We start from the raw sequence: 21,479 nt of genomic DNA on the forward strand, positions 1-21,479 counted from the left end.
TGCACATGGCCATTTGGATGATGCATATGTTTGCCCTGTAAGCATTCTGTAGGAGTGATGTTGATGTTGCAAAATGCTGTTTTGTTCAGTGCTCTGAACTGGGATAAGCTTCCACCTCCCACTATTTGCTTTAAAAAAAAGCACTGCAACCCACACAATGTGTCAGCCTTCAAATAAGCATAAAGTGAGTAGATACTAAGAAATGATGCGAAGAGCCACATCCTGTGCAGATGCATGAAATGTAAGAACATACAATCTAGAAATATGTGCATGTCTCTGTGTGTAAAACCACCTGACAGAAGGGTGGCAGGCCATGGATGTCCCTGAGCTCGTAAAAGGATGCCCTAAAGTGCTGAAGTGATGTATCAGTTGGTCCAAAAGCAGACATGGTGAAGTGGTGAGGCTGGTGGTTTGCTGTTGGTGACTTGCTTGGAGGAAGGCATTGTCCATGGAGCAGGTGACAGAGACAGAGTTGGATGAAGGCTCGGAGAAGCAATTGGTGAGCTGGTAATTGCTCTGACTTTCATTTTGGGAACTAGTTTCTCACGGAAAGAGAGAAGAATTAGAAGCTGCATAGAACTGAAGTGAAGTGGGGTATTAATGAGATGTAAGTGTACGGAAATAAAGTAAACAACAGTCATTAGTGAGATTTTGAACTTGCCACTTTAAATCTTAAGGGGTGATTCAGAATTTTATTTCTTGATATCAGTCATCTGATTTCTTTTCCGTTTTTGACATATTTTCCCACATTCCTCCCCATCTCTTATGCTACTCGAGGTAGTGAAAAATTTGCCCATTGTTTTCCTTCCTATGGCCTCATCTATTGCTTTAATAAGCTCCATAATCACATGATCCTGAACATCAACTCCCTTTTACTGGTGCATATTAATTTCCAATCATCATTATCTTCAGTAGTCCCTTGCAGACGAGGATAACTCTCTTCCACGCTCAGGGTGAGTCTATAGGTGGCTATATAGGTCAAGATGGCTACCTCAGGCTATGTTACACTTGGGGCAGAAGGTGGTTATTGGTACGGATAGGCGGGGCATTGGTGTGGAAACATGCTCCTCACGCTATTTTCGCCTGGCTTCTGCTTTTTCCCGGTGGCATGTCTCGAGGTGTTTGACGCCTCCTGGATGCTCCTCTTCCACTTTGGATGGTCTTGGGCCAGTGATTCCCGGGTGTCTGTGGGAATGCTGTACTTCGCCGGTGAGGCATTGAGAGTATCCTTGAAGCGTTTCTGCTGTCGATCTGGGGCTCGCCTGCTGTTTCAGAGCTGGGAGTAGAGCACCTGTTTGGGCAGTCCTGTATCGTTCATACAAATGACATACCCAGCCCATTGTAGCCAATCAAAAGTGGCCAGTGCTTCAATGCTGGGGATGTTAGCCTGGTCGAGGCCAGTATGGTGCATCTTTCTTCCCAACAGATTCGCAGAATCTTGTGTATAAATATCTGAAGAGTGTACTGCTTTGGGTTTTACTTCATTAACTGTCACCTCTTCCATTTTTGCTGGTCTATCTACCACCCCTACAAACTCCAAAACTGTGAGAAAAAAGGGTCCATAGTCAGGAAATAAAATGTCTTTACACAGCATGTAAACACACACAGTTTAAAGAGTATGAGCCAAATGGAACAGAAACTGCAGGAACGTCTGATAAAAGGACTGGGGTTTCTCCAGCGGATTATAATGCGTGTAAGATAATTACATAAACGTACACCCTGTTTATCAATCTCAGTCACTTACAGCAATGTAGCTCCAGTCATGAGTGACATCCTATCATGTTTAGTAGTCAAATTACACAGCCATTTATCATCCCATGGGGGTACGTTCTGAGTCAGAAGGTGATGGGTTCAATATCAGACTGCAAGTATTGAAGAAATGTTACTCAGTTGAAGGTGTCACCTTCCAGATGAAATGTCAAATATGCTTGATTAGGTGAGTGTATAAAAACAAATGGCACTATTTTGAAGAAAAGCAAGGGATTTATCCCTGGTGTCACAACCAGTATTTATCCCTCAATTAACATCACAAAAACAAATTATTTGTTGATTATCAAATTGCTGTTTATTTGAGTTTTCAGTGTGAAAATTAGCTTCATTATTACAGTGACTATACTTTGGATGAATTTCATTGGTGTTGAAGTGCTTTGGAATGTCCTGTGGGTATGGAATGTGCATAGGAACACCATCAGATGCATTTTCCCTCCCAAACTACACCACATCATGGCTTGGAACTCTCTTCACCATTGGAACCTGAAACTTCCAGGAAGTTAGCATCTAAGTTCAGTGGGTAATTGGGAGGGAAAATTGGATGTTGGCCTTTATTTCAAAGGAAATGGAATACAAAAATAAGGAGGTTTTGCTGAAACTGTACAGAACACCAGTCAGAACACAGATGGAATATTGTGAAATGTGTTGGGTCCCTTATCTAAGGAAATTTAACTCCACTGGCATTGAAGGCTATCCAAACAAGGTGGATGGCCTTATGAGGAAAGGTTGAGTAGACTGAGCCTTGCATTATAAAAGAATGAACGGCTACCTTCTTGAAACAAGCAAGATTTTTAAGAGGACTTGAAAGAGGAGATGTTATTTCCCCTGTGGGAGAATCTAGGACCAGAGGGCATAATCTTACAATAGCAGGTCACACATTTAAAACCGAGATGAGGAGGAATTTTTCACAGAGGGTTGTGAATCTACAAATTGTTTACCTCAGAGGCTGAGTAGTCATTAAGTATATTCAAGAGTGAGATAGACAGATTTTTAATTAGTGAGGGAATGGGGAAAATGTTATTGGGAAAAAGGCAGGAATGTGGAGTTGAAGATTATCAGATCAGCCATGATCTCATTGAATGGTGGGGAAGACTCGATGGCCTATTTCTGCTTCTCTGTCTTATGATATTTTGGTTCTTCCCTAACAGTACTGTGGTAGTTCCACTCCACATGGACTGCAGTGGTCTAAGAAGGTGGTTTACCAAAACCTTCTCCAAGGCAGTTAGGAATTGCAACAAATGCTGACATTGCCAGCCATGCCCACATCCCATAAGAGAATAAGTAGAACAAAAAAATGTTAGCCTTTCTTCAATTTCCATGCTGGCTGTGAAAGAGTGTTAACTATGGGTAATGTAATCGCTTGCTGGTCATACTCTGTGTCTTTTATCTTTGAATTTGAAGCTGCGTGAATGCATTGCCGTAATTCTAAACTCCAACTATTTAAAGCAACAAAAGACAAATTGGAAAAAGATGCATTTTGACAGGCCTGCTTCCATTTTCAGGTCCAGCTGCAATCCTCCTTGGATTCCATGGAGGACAGAAAGAAAAATAAAAGTGAATTGAAGCGTCAGCAGAAAGAGAAGATTTCAGAACTGGATGTAAGCCCAATCAGTCTAATGTTTGAACACCAGATAGAAATAAAAACTGGTTTGCAGTGTTAAAGCGCGGGATTGTGTTGGCTGGGGTCTTTCCTTCGTCCTCCCTGGACCGACCTATCCCCTCCCCAACTCCTCACCTACACTCACCTTTACTGGCTCCATCCCCGCCTCTTTGACCTGTCTGTCTCCTCTCCACCTATCTTCTCCTCTATCCATCTTCTATCCGCCTCCTCCCTCTCCCTATTTATTTCAGAACCTCCTTTCCTTCTCCCATTTCTGAAGAAGGGTCTAGACCCGAAACGTCAGCTTTCCTGCACCTCTGATGCTGTTGGCCTGCTGTGTTCATCCAGCTCTACACCTTGTTATCTAGGATTGTGTTGGCTGATCGTTGCACTTGATGTCGATTTCCATTGTTTTCAATAGAATTTGCTACCTATTGATATTCAATGAGATGCCAGGAGTTTTGCATTTCCAGCCAGCGTTCATGTACCTGTGCCTCTAACAGAACCCACTTATGTTTTCTCTCACCAACTTAGAAACTCGGAGGATCCCTGGAGCAACACATCTCTGAAGCATTTGCCAAAATTCAGCAATATCTTGAAGACAAAAAAGCAGTCTTAATTAGAGAACTCCAAAAGCAACAGGAAGAAGATTTTAAATTAATGGACATAAATTTGGCAACAATTAACAAGGAATTAAAAACGCTTGAGGAGGATGTATCGAAACTTCAAGCTGTCATTCACCAGGAAGACAGTATCACTTTTCTCAAGGTACCACTTTACAAGCCAGAACCATTCGTGTTCCTGCAGGCACTGTCAGTGATCAGTGGGTTCAGGTGATTATGTCAGCATTAAAGGGCAAGAGCTTCTGTTTCAGGTTTGAAGGACAACTTACTTTCACAAGGTTCCTATACAAATCTGCAGACAATGTAGAAGTGAATTCCACTGCAGCCAACTGAATAACCAGTTTATTAAGCACTGATACTGGGGACAGTAATATAAATGCCAACAATCGTGTTTGAGTCTAAGTGAGCTCCAGTACACTCGTGGGCTGGAAGTTGACATGGTAATTATCCACACCTTTAGTCACCTTGTTATGACCAAGAATATAATACTGATAGGGTTCTTGTGACATAGTGATAATAGAGTCATAGAGTCATACAGCACGGAAACAAACCCTTCGATCCAACTCGTCCATGCTGACCAAGTTTCCCAAACTAAACTAGTCCTACTTGCTGTGTTGTTCAATAACTCTGTAAACCTTTCCTATTCATTCATGTAGCTGTCCAAAATGTCTTTTAAATGTGGTAACTGCATCTGCAAGAACCACTTCCTCTGGCAGCTGAACCACCCTCTGCGTGAAAAAGTTGCCCTTCAGGTCCCTCTTAAATCTTGACTCCATCTCTCAGCCAGGCGGCTTGGGTTCATGTCCCACCTGCTCCAGAGGTGTGTAATAATATTTCTGAAGAGGTTGATAAGGAAACTATTTATATTCTAGCCACTCCCAGTTTACAGTGCACACGACCTTGGCTATGACTTTGGATCCTTTATCCGACTCCATACGATGATAGAGTTGCATGAATTATTTCACGCTAGAATTTACTAATTGTAGAGTCATAGAGTCATACAGCACCGAAACAGATCCAACTGGTCTGTGCCAATCAGATACAGTCCCATTTGCCAGCATTTGGTCCATATACTTCTAAACCCTTCCTATTCATACAGCTGTCCAGATGCCTCTTAAATGTTATAATTGTTCCTGCTTGCACCACTTCCTCTATTATTAGGTATTGAATGGCATAATTTGTTCCATTAAAAACATGCAAACATGCATACATACAAAATAAGAATGGAAGTAGACTGCTTAGCACTTCAAACCTGCTCTGCCATTTAATAAGATCATGTCTGATATGTTTGTGTTTCCTATTTTTTAAAAAAATATGTATTGATTCTGCCTCCTCTGCATTCTGAGGCAGAGAGTTCCAAAGTTGCACAACTGTCTAAGAGGTAAAAGATTCTCTTCATCTCTGCCCTGAAAGGTCAACCCCTAATTTTAAAACAGTGCTCTAGAGTTCAAGACTTACCATCATAGAATACCTACAGTGTGGAAACAGGCCATTTGGCCCAACAAGCCCACACCCACACTCCGAAGAGCGTCCCATCCAGACTCGCCCCCCCTAACCCTATTCCTGTAACCCTGTATTTCCCATGGCTGATCCACCCAACCTACACATTCCTGGACACGATGGGCAATTTAGCAAGGTCAATCCACCTAACCTGCACATCTTTGGACTGTGGGAGGAAACCAGAGTACCTGGAGGAAACCCACGCAGACATAGGGAGAATGTGCAAACTCCACACAGACAGTTGCCCGAGAGTGGAATCGAACCCGGGTCCCTGGCGCTGTAAGCCACTGTGCCATCTCAAGAGGAAACAATACTTTCCACTTACAAAATAAAAACCAAAACAAATGCAGACGCTGTAAATCAAGAACAAAAACAAAGCTGCTGGAAAAGCTCAGCAGGTCTGGCAGCATCTGTGAAGGAAAAAACAGAGTTAACGTTTCGGGTCCGGTGACTCTTCCTCAGAACTTGAAGAAAGGTCACTGGAGCTGAAACGTTAACTCTGTTTTCTCCTTTACAGATGCTGCCAGATCTGCTGAGCTTTTCCAGCAGCTTTGTTTTTGTACTTTCCACTTACACCTTGTTGAAACCATTCAGGATCAGATACACTTTAATCACATCACTCCTCCAAACTCCAGTGGAAGCAAATCCGGCCTTTCCAGCCTGTCCTCATAAGCCATACCATTCATTCCAAGTATTAAGCTAGTCAACCTCCTGTGAGCCACTTCCAACACATATAGATCCTTCCTTAACTAAGGGGACTAAAACTGCACACTATTCTGATATCATCTCACCAGCATCTGTACAATTGAAACACAACACTCTTACCTTTATGCCCAATCCATCTCATAATAGAGGATAACATCCTGTTAGCCTTCTTGATTACATACCATACCTATATTCTAACTTTTTGTGATTCATGCAGTACAGCACCTAAATCCCCTGCATCTTGAAATTCCACAGTCATTTTCTGCTTATGAAGTACTCCGCATTTTCATTCTTCTTGCCAAAGTGAGCAACTTCACACTTTCCAGGTTTTGCACACTCTTGGCCTATTTCAATCTGACCACAACCTCCAATATCTTCTGCACAAGACCTTTCCTATGTATCCTGGCATCATTTGTGAGTTTAGTTACCATGCTTTCACTTCATTTATCTAAGCCATTGATCAAAATTATAAACGGTTGAGGCCCTGAATAGATTCCTGAAGGTCTCCACTCATCACATTCTGCCAATCGGACAAAGACTTATTTATGCATACCTTCACAATATTTATGTTCATCCTGTAATGTGATATCCGTAACTGAACATAATACTTGAAATGGAACCTAACTAGAGCTTTTTATAAATGTAATGTAATTTCCTTTGTATTGAACCTCTTTGACAGAAAGACCAACATTCCATTTGGCTTTTAAATTGTTTTCTACCCCTCTACTAACTTTTAGGTCAGTTCTATATATTGATTCATAAATCTTTCCAGTTATCCAGTTCCTAACTTCTCACAATTTCAAAAATACTTTCTCTTAAGATTAAAATGATGACTTCGTGTTTCCGAAAGGGTTCTGAGGAAGGGTCACCGGACCTGAAACATTAACTCTGTTTTCTCCTCCGCAGATGCTGCCAGACCTGCTGAGCTTTTCCAGCAATTTTGTTTTTGTTTCCGAAAGCACTGTTTTGTCTACTCACTTGCCTATCAATGTTCCTGTATAATTTCTTATTCCCATCGACAGTATTTCGCACATCATGTAACTTAGTGCCTTCAGCAAGCTTGGATAGCTATTCCTTCACTTAAGTTGCTCATTAAAGCAATAAAAAGCTAAGGCCCCAGTTTATACCCATACAGAAAACCACTAATTACACCCTGACAGTTTAAATTTAGCTACATTATCTGTGCTGTCTAATTCCTAGTTAATCCACTTTTCATGTCAGTAGGTTCTTTCAAATTCCAGTGCAATCATATTTTTGCTAGTAGTCTGTGGTGCAGAAATCTTACTGAATGACCACTTAAATAGCGTCCAGAGAGTCTTTGTAAGTATGCCTATGAAAGTACATTTAGGTAACCAAGACATCAATTAATCATGTAAATCCATACTGTCTGTCTCTGAACAGTTCATAAATAAGTTACAGATAAATATCATTTATTGTTGGGCAGAGGGGCCAGTACCTGAATGAATAGCAATATGGTTTATTGCTACAAAGGAGACTAGTTTCAAATTGCCAAAACCATTGATCCAAATTTCATCATTGATCCAAATTTCCTCCACAATGATTGAAGTACATTGTAAAGTGGAACTTGTGCCATAGATAAAAACAGCCCAATTCACATTATTATTATTTACTTTTTATACAGGAAATGAAAAGATTGCCAGAGAGGTGCGTATGATTTAGCTCCATACATTTATACATATTGAGCATATGACATTATTTTCAGAAATTAAACCAATTTGTAATTCCAATTCAGATGCCTTGGGAGTGAAGAAAGTGAAAGTCAACAAGAGGGAGATGATGATGTTGGTGAAGATGATGACAAAAGTGAAGATGACAGTGACGATGAGAATGATGATGACGATGAAAATGATGACGACGACGAAAATGATGACGACAATGATGATGCTGACAATGATGATGATGAAAATGAGGGAAGTGATGAAAGAAGTGAATGTAAATCAGAAGAAAATGGTGAAGATGTGGTGGAATTCAGTAACCTGATACTGGGAATGTTCAGGGGACCTTTACAGTATGCAATATGGAAGGAAATGAAAAAAATCCTCTCTCCAGGTAAGACATGACCTATTGTTTACCACATGGCACCCATTTGGCCTAATATAAAATGGCTATCATATGTTTGAATTAGGATGAAGGATTTGCTGCTTGTGTTGTCTGTGATTTTAAGATTTAGATACTGGCTCCATTGACTTGAATATAATTGGTTATTAGGCAGGGTGTGTCACGGTTGGTACATTTAATCTCTACCCTAGGCTGTTCCAAATTCTAATTTCCAGTATCATTTATCTTTAGGAGCTCAAAGTTCAAACCTTCTTCATGTAGGAAATTGGTGTCAGGTCATTTTTGCAGTACTGTAAAATAAATGAAAATTAATTTGTCTTGATTGCAAAACAAACCTGTCTCTGGTGCTGGCATGAACTGGCCATTTCACATCAGCACACAATTCAGTATTCAGACCTATTGAAGTGAATTGGTATCTGTAACAGGTCCAATTCTACCCATTTTACATCCAAATTGAATTTCTACATGGAATGAAAATTTCAGGGATATTTATTTATGGTCAGACAGATGGAGTGTGGAATCTTATCGCTGCTGTGGAGAAGGAAGGGGTGAGGGGGATGGGCTTCTGAGTGACGTGGGCTATGATGAGATTTGTGGTGGAATCAAGTGAAAATTCTGATAAGGCCCCTCCAGCTGTTGGAATTATCTCACTGCATCTTTTATGCTTTTCACAAGCGGCGAGGTGAGTTTCTCACTGGGAAATAGCAAGCATCAAATTGAGAGTGATTAATTGCTTATTGGTCATCTTGTTAATGGTCCAATGTGCCTATCTTACCAATCCTGCCAAACTAGCTAGACATTGAGAGATTTTGACATGAGAACTAGAGCAGATACCTGGTGAATGCAGATAGTTCTGAAAGACCCTCACGTTGGATGCTAGGTGCCAAATCTCTGAGCATGCTCTGTGGACATGGGCCACGTGTACCTCAGATCCACAGACATTGGCATCTGATATGTTGCAGCAAGGACACTGTGTGCTCAGGGACACAGACCTAGCTCATGGATCAGGCTGTATCTCTGGGCTGTTCACTCAGTGTCACAGCAGACACTCACTCTGAGCTTCTCTGGACACCCACAGCATCCTTGCCTTGCATTACCTAGCCCTTATCTGCTTTGCCCCCTCTCCCTTAGGTCTTGCCCTTCCTGTTTAGTGCAGACACAAAGAAAGAAGGCTTACAATGACTGTCAGGAGGCCTCAGTCAAATCAAGGGACTAGCCTTTGCTTCAGGGGTCCTGCTCACACTAAGTCAAGGGTAGCCTCTGATACCTGTCTCGGGGCTTGGAAATGGTCAGCATCAATGAAGAGTCAGCCATATTGTGGGATGTTTTCTTCCTGGAATGAGAGAGAGGCAGGTATTAAGCGAGATGAAAGTAGGTAACATGGCTGTCACTTTTGATGCAGGTAGGGAGGTGGCCTGAGTGAGCGAGAAGCCAGTACAGGGTTCATGACATCAGTTGGACTGAGTGACAGCACATAAGAGATGTTGGTGGGAAGTGTGTTTAGGAGCAGAGATGGAGTGAGTGTGAGGTGTCGGGGAGAAAATGGTAGCATTTACACTGGCACAATGGATAAGGTCATTGACCTTTCCTCTATATGACTCTGCAATCCTCCACATTGGCTGAGATTGCTTTAAATTGAGTGGCCAGGCTAGTTCTAGTCTGATGTCCTGTGTCAGTACCACCCCCTCCAGTAGGACCTTCAGGTCCCTGTACACAAAGTGGAGCACCAGGTTCCCCATGTCTGTCATTTCGGGAGCAAACGTACAGGGCAGTGCTTGTCCTGGTACAGAATGGGCTTTTAATGGTGGCAATGGGTACAAGGGATGCTGTTGAATTCTGGGAAATGTGCTGAGTGGTGACTTGTTTTGGGAACAATGCAGGGTAAGATGAGGCTGGAGTTGAATGTGAGGGACACTGTAGGTGCAGGGTAGGTAGCTATTGAGGGGAGTTTGGTAAGATATGCCAAGAAAACCTGTTAGGCCTCGCCGCGGAATTTCGTCCAAAAAACCCAACGTAACTTAGACTTAGCAAAAATGTCTGTGATTCAGCCCCAAGTTTATATTACATGAGAATGACCAACTGTCAGACTAAAAATGAATAACCATTGTATTATAAGTTAGCATGTGTGAAACCTCCTTTTTGAGTCTAAAAGTTCTGGCCCAGATATCAATGCTACATGACAACTTGGATACAGTTCCACTGAATATGCTATTCGTTTATGACACTAACAAATAACACATAATCACATGATCCCGGTTACTTAGAATTCCCACAACCCAGGGTCAGTCTCAAGTGGTCAATCCATCAAAAGATCTCCTGTTGTGTTTTCTGACCAATTGACCTAACTGCACTTTGCTGCTGCAGCCACGAAGCATTTACAGTTTTCTTTTTCATACATTTTTCTATCACTCTGCCGTATAGGGTAGTATCTATCTTTTTGGCAAATGTAAATACTTTTCAATTACATCGCTGTCCTGTTTGAAGTCATGACAGATGTATTCTCTCTGGACTCTCTTCAAGTTTATCCTTGGCTGTCTGCAGTCTTTATTTCCGACTCCGTTACCTTTATTTTCACAGAAACAACAGGGCCCAGTTCTTGAACATAGTGTTTTTTTACTTAGCAAAAATCTGATTCTTAGTTCTTCAGTGAGAATGCCAGTTTCTTCTTTGATGCCTGTCCATGAGATAAGCTGAACACCACAGAACTTCACTCCAATCTTTATGTTCATCAATAGGAAAGAAATTAAGGCACAGTTGTGTGATTCAAAGTGATTAATATGTGAGAAAATAATAATGCATTGTCTTGCAGAGCTTTAGTGTGTGTGTGTCTGTATTGACTTACACGTGTATAGCTTTTAACTTGTGTAACTTTATTTCTTCCAAGCTCCAGCTTCACTGTTTTTTAACCCAAGCACAGCACATTCTCAGCTGATCGTGTCTGAAGACCAGAAGAGCATAGAGCCCAACGACGTGTATGGTTTGGAACGTCTTGATGTCCTGGGATCAGAAGGGTTTACATTTGGCAAACACTACTGGGAGGTGGCAGTGGGAGACATCTCTGACTGGTTTATTGGTGTGGTCACTGAGTCAGCCACTGAAGAGGAAATGATGGATCCTCTCCCTGAACATGGCTATTGGACTCTGCTATTGAAAAATGGAGATGACTATGAGGCTGGTGGTACTCTTGAACTGTGTGTGAAACCCAGGACCATTGGCGTTTACCTGGATTATGAGGGAGGACAGGTGTCATTTTACAATGCTGATGATATGTCTCATCTCTTGACTTACACTGACACATTCACTGAAACACTCTTTCCGTATTTTGCTCTTCATTGTAACAATGATGTTGAAAACAATGAGCCTCTTAGCATGCACCATTTACTAATATGAGACATTAAGCTATAGAGGTTGATGAGCATGGAAGAGAAATAGACACCTAGATTTTCCACTGAATCAGACACTTGTTATTCCAATGAAGTTGGAAGTTGCACATGGGGGCACTGCGCAGTCCCCATTGTAGCACACTTTGAAGGAATTGCCTGGAAAATTGAATTTTCTCTTTGGCGATTCCTCTATTACAGGAACCCTCCAAAAGTCTCAATTTGGGTCTCCGTTGAACTGATGAAATTAAATAATGTAGGGACTAAGGAAAAGTTAGACGATTAAATAAGTTGTCTAACCCTGAGTAACTATTAATCAGAACCCAAATTTAACTAAGATATCACAACTACACCACCCCCAGACCTCTTACCACCCCCAGACTCAACATTCTCTACCCCCTCCCCACTAAAACCTAGCTCCCACTAGACCTGACCTCTTCCTCCACCCCCTTGCCAGATCCTCCCCTCCAACACCTGCAGACCTTTCTCGTTTCACAATCTCCTGGACTTGAACTCCACAAATTTATGCTATCTACTCTGCCCAGCCCCTTCCAGACCCGATTTCCCCACTGATACTGAGCTACCCTAAAGATGGCATCCATTATTTTGCACGCTGGCAACCCAACCCCCTACTGATCTGATATCCCATTTCTTCCACCTTCCTTTGTGTAAAACTTACCTGACACCCTACTAACATGGCACTGCAGTCCCTAGTCATCTGGCATTCTACCCTTGACATGATACACCATCCCCAGCTGGCACCTGACACCCTTTCCATCATACTCATCTGACTCCCTATCCTTCCTACACCCTAACATCACGCTTACAGCACCTGACTGCTATGCCTTCTTCTTGACTACTGTGCCCTATGATCGAACTGTCAGAAAGGAAGCAGAGCTCTGCATTTCTGAGGAAGGCCTCAGCAGAATTGCCTTTCAGAAATCTGGAGCTCCCTTCTTTCATTAAAAAATATAGAAGGGTTGGAGTGGCAATCTGCGTGAGATTGCCATCCCTTGGAAAATCTAAATCTTAATTCTCTTGCTGCAACTTCTATAATCTTACAATACAGCAGGGAATTAGAACTACCAGCATGTGCCTAGTGTGTTCTGTTCAGCGAGAATGACACAGATTGATAACACATGGAAAAACACCATTGGTTTAAATCTGTATAGATCATTTTCAGTACATGGTTTGTGAAACAGTCCTGATGTCTGCTAGCATTTTACTCCTACTTATTTCTGAGTATTCTTGTGACAGTATTTTTCAAGCTTTCGCTGTTAGATGAAGACATTAAATCAATTTTTATACAGTGACAATACAATTTCTGATTAATATTGATTTTACTTTTAAAAACTGAGTAGTTTAGTTAGTAGATTTGTGTGTATTTTGAGGAGTTTTAAACATTTGTTTGTAAGTTAGTTGAGCAGCAGGAAACACCTTTAAACAACTTCCTGCTTCAGAAGAGGAGGATGTGGTTTGGAATTGTACAAATGAGAATTTTCTCTCAGTAAAGTAGGGACAAGCAATAAAATATTGATAGGATAGTGGAGAAAGGAATCAAACTGGTCTACGGAAAAGTAACTCTTTGAAACATTATTGTTGAGGGATAATGGACATGAAATCCATTTAAAAACCACTTAAAATATAACTGTGGTGAACAATGAAAAGTCTTGTAGAAAATGTGGAAGAAACATGAAGAAAATGTAAAAAAACTCAATTACCTCTTAAAGTACGTTCAACATGGGGACTGGAACTAGTTGGAACTTGTAAGGGTTCATTGTAAGTAATTGTATAGAATATACAATTGTACTACTGCATATGACTTAATCGTATGTTTAATTACAATATTCTCAATAAATACTTGATGACATTAATATGTTATGAACCTGGCTGAGGGAATATAATTTATAAGTAGCGTGCACTCTTCTCCACCTTATATCATTACGATAATTGAAGTTTAAAGATTAGAGCTGATTTTTTTTTGATATTATGTCTAAGTGTCAATTTAGTCAAATTTTATTCAGGTGAAATCTCTATGATGCCTAGCGAGCTTTCTCACTCTTCTCTTAGCAAATTTGCCTTCATCAATTACCTCCCCCACCACTATGGTGCCTCTTCATAGAATAGACTCTCTACAGTGTGGAAACAGGCCATTTGGTCCATCGAGTCCACACCGACCCCTCCCCCCCCGCCCCCCCGAAAAGCATCCCAACCAAATGAACCCTATCTCCATAATCCCACATTTTCCATGGCTAATCCACATTACGTACAAATCCCGGGCACTATGGGCAACTTAGCATGGCCAGTCCATCTATCCTGCACATCTTTGGACTGTGGGAGGAAACCGGAGCATCATTTCAGATGCTAGCCCAATTCTGCCAATGGGCATAGACCAAAGAACTTGACATTGCCAGGATATCCCAAATGGACCGGCATCGCTGGTGCCATTTTAAAAAAAGCCATTGTGCATCTTCTCAGTTTGGAGCCACCCTGCGTAGTTCCTGACATTTGCGCTAGATAAGGGAAATTTGGTATCCTTCTTTCCAGACAGGCACCTGAACTTCCTGGTGGATAGGGTAGCATAGAAGAAGATCATCATCTTCTCCCCAAGGAATGGCAAAGGATGTCACCCTGGTTATAGCAGCCTCAGGTCTAAGGGAACACCTAGCAAAGTAGAAAGCAAATCTGTGACTTTTTCTGCCCCTCTATGGTAAATACCACCATCTTTCTGCTATTTTTATACTCACCCTAACTCTGCCACTGCACCAATCTCCCTCCAAAGCTCATACTCGACCACTCTCACTATTGCATGGAACATCTTCCATTATTTGCTCTCGATAACCTCAACACCTCCACACCACTAACCTTTCGTGACCTCTGCACTGCCTACCCACTCACCCGGGACAACTCATTGCTTTCTTCCCTCACATCCACCAGCACTATCAGTTGTGCTGCCTGCTTTCATTTCCCGCTTGTCCTGCAAGCAAACGGCCCACGTTGGAGCACGAGGAGTCAAGAACAGATGGAGGGCTGACAATATTTAGCTCCTTGCCCCTTACAAGGAGAGTATCCTGACTGTGACTGCCCTGAGCAGTCGGCTGACTGAATCTGAGCACCTGGACAGGGATTGAAGGCTGCCCTTGAGGTGCTGCTGGAGTAGCATGGTGGCTCAGTGGTTAGCACTGCTGCCTCATAGCACCTGGAACCTGGGTTCGATTCCACCCTCAGGTGACTTGTGTGTGTGAAGTTTGCATATTCTCCCCATATTTCAAGGGTTTCCACTGGGTGCTCTAATTTCCTCCCACAGTCTGAAGATGTGCAGGTTAGGCAGATTGACCATGCTAAATTGCCTGTAGTCTCCAGGGATGTACAGGCTAGGTTTATTAGCCATGGGAAATGCAGGGTTGCGGGGATAGTGTAGGTGGGTGTGACTGGCTATGGATTCGATGGGCTGAATGGCCTGCTTCCCATGATTCTACGATACTGTACTAGGAACCCCTGACTGCAGGAATAGACAGAGCATGGGAGACAGAAAAGATGTTGATGTAAAGAAAAGACAATAACTGTAATTGAAAGTGATGGATTAAAACAATAAAGAATGACAAGAATAAACAGTGAATAGAGACAAAGAGACAAAGACAAATAGAGGGAGAACAGTCAGAGCCTGTGAAGTATGGGGGCAAGTCACAGAGTAGTCCTTTGTCTGCAACAAAAATAATACTAATGAGCTTGGTCCAATATCCCTCATCTTTTTGAAATTTTGTGCAGTTGTCCAGCTTGTTTTTACCTTCTGTTTGTATCTAGCAGATTAGCTTCTGATGGTTAATGCATAACTAAAACAGGGACAATGGGCCATTATCTTTCTGGCTTATCATTGGCTTTCTATCCTGTTGTGATTCTCCATGTACTGCCTGTCTGCACTCATCGCTCAGGTTTAAATAGGCAGAATTATTCTTTACCACAATTTCGGAGGGTGGGAGGATGGGAGCAGAAAGAGAAATTCAGTTTTTTACTCAACAGATTGAATTCAGTCGTTTATGGTTTTACTTTATTAAACACATTGCAATACAACCGGTTCAATCCAGAGAAATTATTTACGATAACACTTGCCAGGTTTGGGGTTGTGGAAAGGTCACATTACAGCCGACACAAAATTAGAAACTGTGGGTTGATGGTTTCACAAACCATGCTGATGCTTACATCAGCTGCAAGCGATCCCACAAGCAAAGGATCAGATCTAAGTTCTGTAGTCCTGCCATGTTCAGTTATGAATAGTGGTGGACAATTAAAGAACTCACTTGAAGAGGAGGATCCAGAAATATTCCCATTCTCAATGAAGGAGGAGCCCAGCACATCAGTGTGAAAGATAAGGTTGAAGCATTTGCAACAATCATCAACTAGAAGTGCCGAGCATATGATCCAACTCAGACACCCCAGCCTCACAGTTACCAGTGCAGCCAATTTGATTCACTCCATGTGATATCAAAAAAATGGTTGGAGACATTGAATACTATAAAGGCTACAAACCCTGATAATATAAACACAAGATAGAGAATTGATTGGATAAAACTCATTAAAATTATGTGGGCTGTTTAGATTTACATAATAAATCTATTAATTTTTCACTTTTGGAAGTGAGGTTGTTGACTTGCTCGCTGAGCTGGCTTGTTCTCGTTCAGACATTTTGTCACCATGCTAGGTGACATCATCAGTGGAGTCTCCAATGAAGCAATGTTATTCTACTTTGCTTGGAATCTATACTGTCTGATCCGTTACGGTGAGTTGTGTCATTTCCGATTTTGATCTGTATCAGTTTGTATATGGGGTCCAATTCTATATGTTTGTTGATTGCATTATGGGTGGAGAACCGTGCATCTCGGAATTCCTGTGCGTGTCTATGTTTGGCTTGGGCTGCCTCGTCCCAGTTAAACTGATGGCCTTCAGTTTCTGAGTGTACCGATATTAAGGAGAGTTCATTGTGCTGTTTTGCTGCTAGTTGATGTTCATGTATTCTGATGGCTAGTTTTCTTCCTATCTGCCCGATGTAATCGTTGCAGGGTATTTTGTAAACCATGTTGGTTCTGCATGTTGTGGGAATGGGGTCTTTAATCCTTGTAAGTGTTTGTCGTAGAGTGGCTGTGGGCTTGTGGGCCACCATGATTTCCAGTGGTCTTAGGAGTAGTGTTGTCATATGTTCTTGATGTAGGGCAGTGTGGCCAGTGTGTTAGGGCATGCTGTGTCCTCCTGTTGTTGTCTATTTAGTAGGCATCTGCAGATGAAGTTATGGGGATATCTGTTTATAGCAAGGATTTTGTACAGGTGCTCTTCCTCTTTCCTGCCTAGTTCCAGAGTATTGCAGTGTGCCCTGGCCCGGTTAAATAGTGTCCAAATGCAGCTTTGTGGACATTGGGGTGGTTGCTGTGGAAGTTGAGGATTTGATCAGTATGGGTTGTTTTTCTGTATCCTGAGGTTTGGATCTCCCCGTTGGTCATACGCTCAACTTTAACATCCAGAAATGGAAGTTGATTGTTGTTCTCTTCTTCCCTTGTGAATTTAATCCCTGCAAATACACTGTTGATGAGGTGGTGGGTCTCTTCTAATTTGTTGCATTTAATAATGACAAATGTGTTGTCTACGTACCGGATCCACAATGTAGGTTGAACGCAGGGGAGCGTGGTGTGTTCTAGTCTTTGAATGACTGCTTCTGCAATGAGTCCTGAGATGGGTGACCCCACAAGAGTACACCAATGGGGTCATCCATCCCAGGACTCATTGCAGAAGCAGTCATGCAAAGACTAGAACACACCACCTTCCTCTGCGTTCAACCTAAACTGTGGATCTGCTAAGTAGATGACACATGTGTCATTATTAAACACAACAAATTAGAAAATCCTCGACTTCCACAGCAATCATCTCAATGTCCATAAACAAAGCTGCATTAGGACACTACTTAATTGGCCAGGACACACTACAATACTCCGGAACTACGCAGGAAAGAGGAAGAGCACCTGTACAAAATCCTTGCTATAAACAGATATCCCTGTAACTTCATCTGCAGATGCCTACTAAACAGACAACAACAGGAGGACACAGTACACCCTAACACACCAGCCACAGTGCCCTACATCAAGCACATATCGGAACTGACAACAAGACTCCTAAGACCAATAGGAATCATGGTGGCCCACAAGCCCACAGCCACTCTATGACAACACGTACAAGGGTTAAAGATATCCTTCCCACAAAATGCAGAACCAATGTGGTTTACAAAATACCATGCAACGACTGCCATAAACATTACATCAGACAGACAGGAAGGAAACTAGCCATCAGAATACGTAAACATCAACTAGCAGCAAAATGGCACAACAAATTCTCCTTATTATCGGTACACTCAGACAATGAAGGCGATCAGTTTAACTGGGACAAGGTAGCCTTGGTAGCCCAAGCCAAATATAGACACGCACGGCAATTCCTACGGGCATGGTTCTTCACCTGTGATGAAATCAATAAACATATAGAATTGGATCCCATATACAAACCCATACAGATCAAAACCGGAAATGACACAACTCACCATAACGGACCAGACAGTATGAATTCCAAGTGGAATAGAACAACATCACTTCATTGGAGGCTGCACTGATGATGTCATCTAGCATGGTGACGAAACATCTGAATGAGAACAAGCCAACTCAGTGAGCAGGTCAGCAACCTCACCCACAACTTGAGCTACAGGTCTTTGCCAAATCTTTAAACATTTGCAAGTCCCAAATGTGGGACCATAAATATAAAATGGTCACTAATAAGTCCACAAAGGAATTTAAGTGAAATATCTTTACTCAGAAAGGTCATGAGAATGTAGAATTGGTTTCCAAAAGGAGTGTTTGAGATAAATAGGATAGGTGACATTTACATATCTCTTCAAAAAGTGTTGTTCTTAATGAAATTATTCAGACGTGTTGTGATGCATCTCAGGGATTTTCTAACCCAGAGGTATTGATACTATTACTGTTTCACAAGACAGCAACAAATTGAGGATTTAGAGATAATAATATTGTTAAGTCTCAAGGAGAAGTTGAAACTGATTATTTCCTGTCAGTGTACAGTGTGAATATTACTTGAGAACTGTTAGCTTCAGCCTGAATTTTGTCTAGTTCACAGGACACAGAAGCTTCAGTATTTGATGTATTGTGAATGGTACTTTGCAGTTATCAGCAAGCAAGACAGCACAATGGCTCAGTGGTTAGCAATGCTGCTTCACAGTTCCAGGAAACCAGGCTGGATTCCAGACTTAGGTGACATTCTGTGAGTTTGCATGTTGTCCCCATGTCTGTGTGGGTTTCTGCTGGGTAATCCAGTTTCTTCCCATAGTCCAAAGAAGTGCAGGTTTAGGTGGATTGACCATGCTAAAAAATTTGCACATACTGTCCAGGGATGTGCAAGCTAAGTGGATTACCCAAGGTAAATATGGGGTTACAGGGATAAGATGGGGTATTTGGTTTGGGCAGAATGCTCTTTGGAGCATCGATACAGACTTGATGGGCCAAATGCCCTCTTCTGCACTTTCATGATTCTATGATTCCCCTCTTCATCCATTGTGATGGAAGGAAGTTAATTGATGAAGCAGGTAAAAATAATTTGGACTAGGGGACTTCTCTCAGGACCTGCTGGTGCTGAGATGTTTTGCCTCCAACATTCACAACCATCACTTTCCTCACGTTCACTATCACTCCAGCCAGTGAAAAGTTTTGCTCATGCATCCTAGTGACTTGGATTCTGTGAGTGTCGCTTCATGCTCCTCGGTGCTGCTTTGAGGAAGCCTAAGGAAGAGGGACTTGATGGATGTTGAGGTTAGGGATAGATATTTGATTACTCAAGGTCAAGTCGGCATAAGGAGGGGGGAAGTGTTGGGTATTCTAAAAGGCATTAGGGTGGACAAGTCCCCAGGTCCAGATGGGATCTATCCCAGGTTACTGAGGGAAGGGAGAGAGGAAATAGCTGGGGCCTTAACAGATATCTTTGCAGCATCCTTGAGCACGGGTGAGGTCCCGGAGGACTGGAGAATTGCTAATGTTGTCCCCTTGTTTAAGAAGGGTAGCAAGGATAATCCAGGTAATTATAGACCGGTGAGCCTGACGTCAGTGGTGGGGAAGCTGCTGGAGAAGATACTGAGGGATAGGATCTATTTACATTTGGAAGAAAATGGGCTTATTAGTGATAGGCAGCATGGTTTTGTGCAGGGAAGGTCATGTCTTACCAACCTGATAGAATTCTTTGAGGAAATGACAAAGTTGATAGGTGAGGGAAGGGCTGTGGATGTCATATACATGGACTTCAGTAAGACGTTTGATAAGGTTCCCCATGGTAGGCTGATAGAGAAAGTGAAGTCGCATGGGGTCCAGGGTGTACTAGCTAGATGGATAGAGATCTGGCTGGGCAACAGGAGACAGAGAGTTGTAGTTGAAGGGAGTTTCTCAAAATGGAGAGCTGTGACCAGTGGTGTTCCACAGGGATCCGTGTTGAGACCACTGTTGTTTGTGATTTGCATAAATGATCTGGAGGAAGGTATAGATGGTCTGATTAGCAAGTTTGCAGATTACACTAAGATTGGTGGAGTAGCAGATAGTGAAGGGGACTGTCGGAGAATGCAGCAGAATATAGATAGATTGGAGAATTGGGTGGAGAAATGACAGATGGAGTTCAACCCAGGCAAATGCGAGGTGATGCATTGTGGAGGATCCAATTCAAGAGCGAACCATACAGTAAATGGAAAAGCCCTGGGGAAAATTGATGCACAGAGAGATCTGAGTGTTCAGGTCCATTGTACCCTGAAGGTGGTAACGCAGGTCGATAGAGTGGTCAAGAAGGCATACGGCATGCTTTCATTCATCGGACGGGGCATTGAGTACAAGAGTTGGCAGGTCATGTTACAGTTGTATAGGACTTCGGTTCAACCACATTTGGAATACTGCGTACAGTTCTGGTCGCCACATTACCAAAAGGATGTGGATGCTTTGGAGAGGATGCACAGGAGGTTCACCAGGATGTTGCCTGGTATAGAGGGCGCTAGCTGAAGAGAGAACAAAGAACAAAGAACAAAGAACAAAGAAAATTACAGCACAGGAACAGGCCCTTCAGCCCTCCAAGCCTGCGCCGATCCAAATCCTCTATCTAAACCTGTCGCCTATTTTCCAAGGATCTGTATCCCTCTGCTCCCTGCCCATTCATGTATCCGTCTAGAGGTTGAGTAGGTTAGGATTATTTACATTAGAAAGACAGAGGTTGAGGGGGGACCTGATTGAGGTCTACAAAATCATGAGAGATATAGGCAGGGTGAATAGCAAGAAGCTTTTTCCCAGAGTGGGGGACTCAATTACTAGGGGTCACGATTTCAAGGTGAGAGGGGAAAAGTTTAAGGGAGATATGCGTGGAAAATTCTTTATGCAGCGGGTGGTGGGTGCCTGGAATGCGTTGCCAGCGGAGGTGGTAGAGGCATGATAGCATCATTTAAGACGTATCTGGACAGATACATGAATGAGCAGGGCGCAGAGGGATACAGATCCTTGGAAAATAGGTGACAGGTTTAGATAGAGGACCTGGATCGGCACAGGCTTGGAGGGCCGAAGGGCCTGTTCCAGTGCTGTAATTTTCTTTGTTCTTTGTTCTTGTTCAGTGGAACACAAACAGTGTCGGTAAGCGGATGAGTCTGAGTTGGGTGATTGGACTTTCAATGACTTTTTTGGTGAGCAAGGAAATAGCCACATTGACATTTTCCTGCATTTCCTGCACAGGAGAGACCGAGATAATTCTCCAATTCTT

The 21,479-nt window shown here is 42.4% G+C and overlaps 1 protein-coding gene across 1 annotated transcript; it reads left to right on the forward strand.

The window, feature by feature from the left end:
• Positions 1 to 448: 448 nt before the first annotated feature.
• On the forward strand, positions 449 to 13,538 carry LOC109923899 (E3 ubiquitin-protein ligase TRIM69-like). Its single transcript, XM_048616476.1, has 6 exons — positions 449 to 499; positions 3,255 to 3,368; positions 3,905 to 4,138; positions 7,841 to 7,863; positions 7,952 to 8,268; positions 11,162 to 13,538. The coding sequence occupies exons 1-6, from the start codon at positions 449 to 451 to the stop codon at positions 11,665 to 11,667; spliced, it is 1,245 nt and encodes a 414-aa protein (XP_048472433.1). The 3' UTR covers positions 11,668 to 13,538.
• Positions 13,539 to 21,479: the final 7,941 nt, after the last annotated feature.

The sequence above is a fragment of the Rhincodon typus genome, chromosome 35 (genome assembly GCF_021869965.1).
Source record: "Rhincodon typus isolate 14 chromosome 35, sRhiTyp1.1, whole genome shotgun sequence".
Taxonomy (NCBI): Eukaryota; Metazoa; Chordata; class Chondrichthyes; order Orectolobiformes; family Rhincodontidae; genus Rhincodon; species Rhincodon typus.

Excerpts from the sequence above, each read along its gene's own strand:
- LOC109923899 (XM_048616476.1), top strand. The coding sequence starts at position 449 with ATGGAGCAGGTGACAGAGACAGAGTTGGATGAAGGCTCGGAGAAGCAA. Across the intron at positions 500-3,254 it reads AAGGCTCGGAGAAGCAATTG|GCCTGCTTCCATTTTCAGGT; the intron begins GTGAGCTGGTAA and ends GCATTTTGACAG. Across the intron at positions 3,369-3,904 it reads AGAAGATTTCAGAACTGGAT|AAACTCGGAGGATCCCTGGA; the intron begins GTAAGCCCAATC and ends TCACCAACTTAG.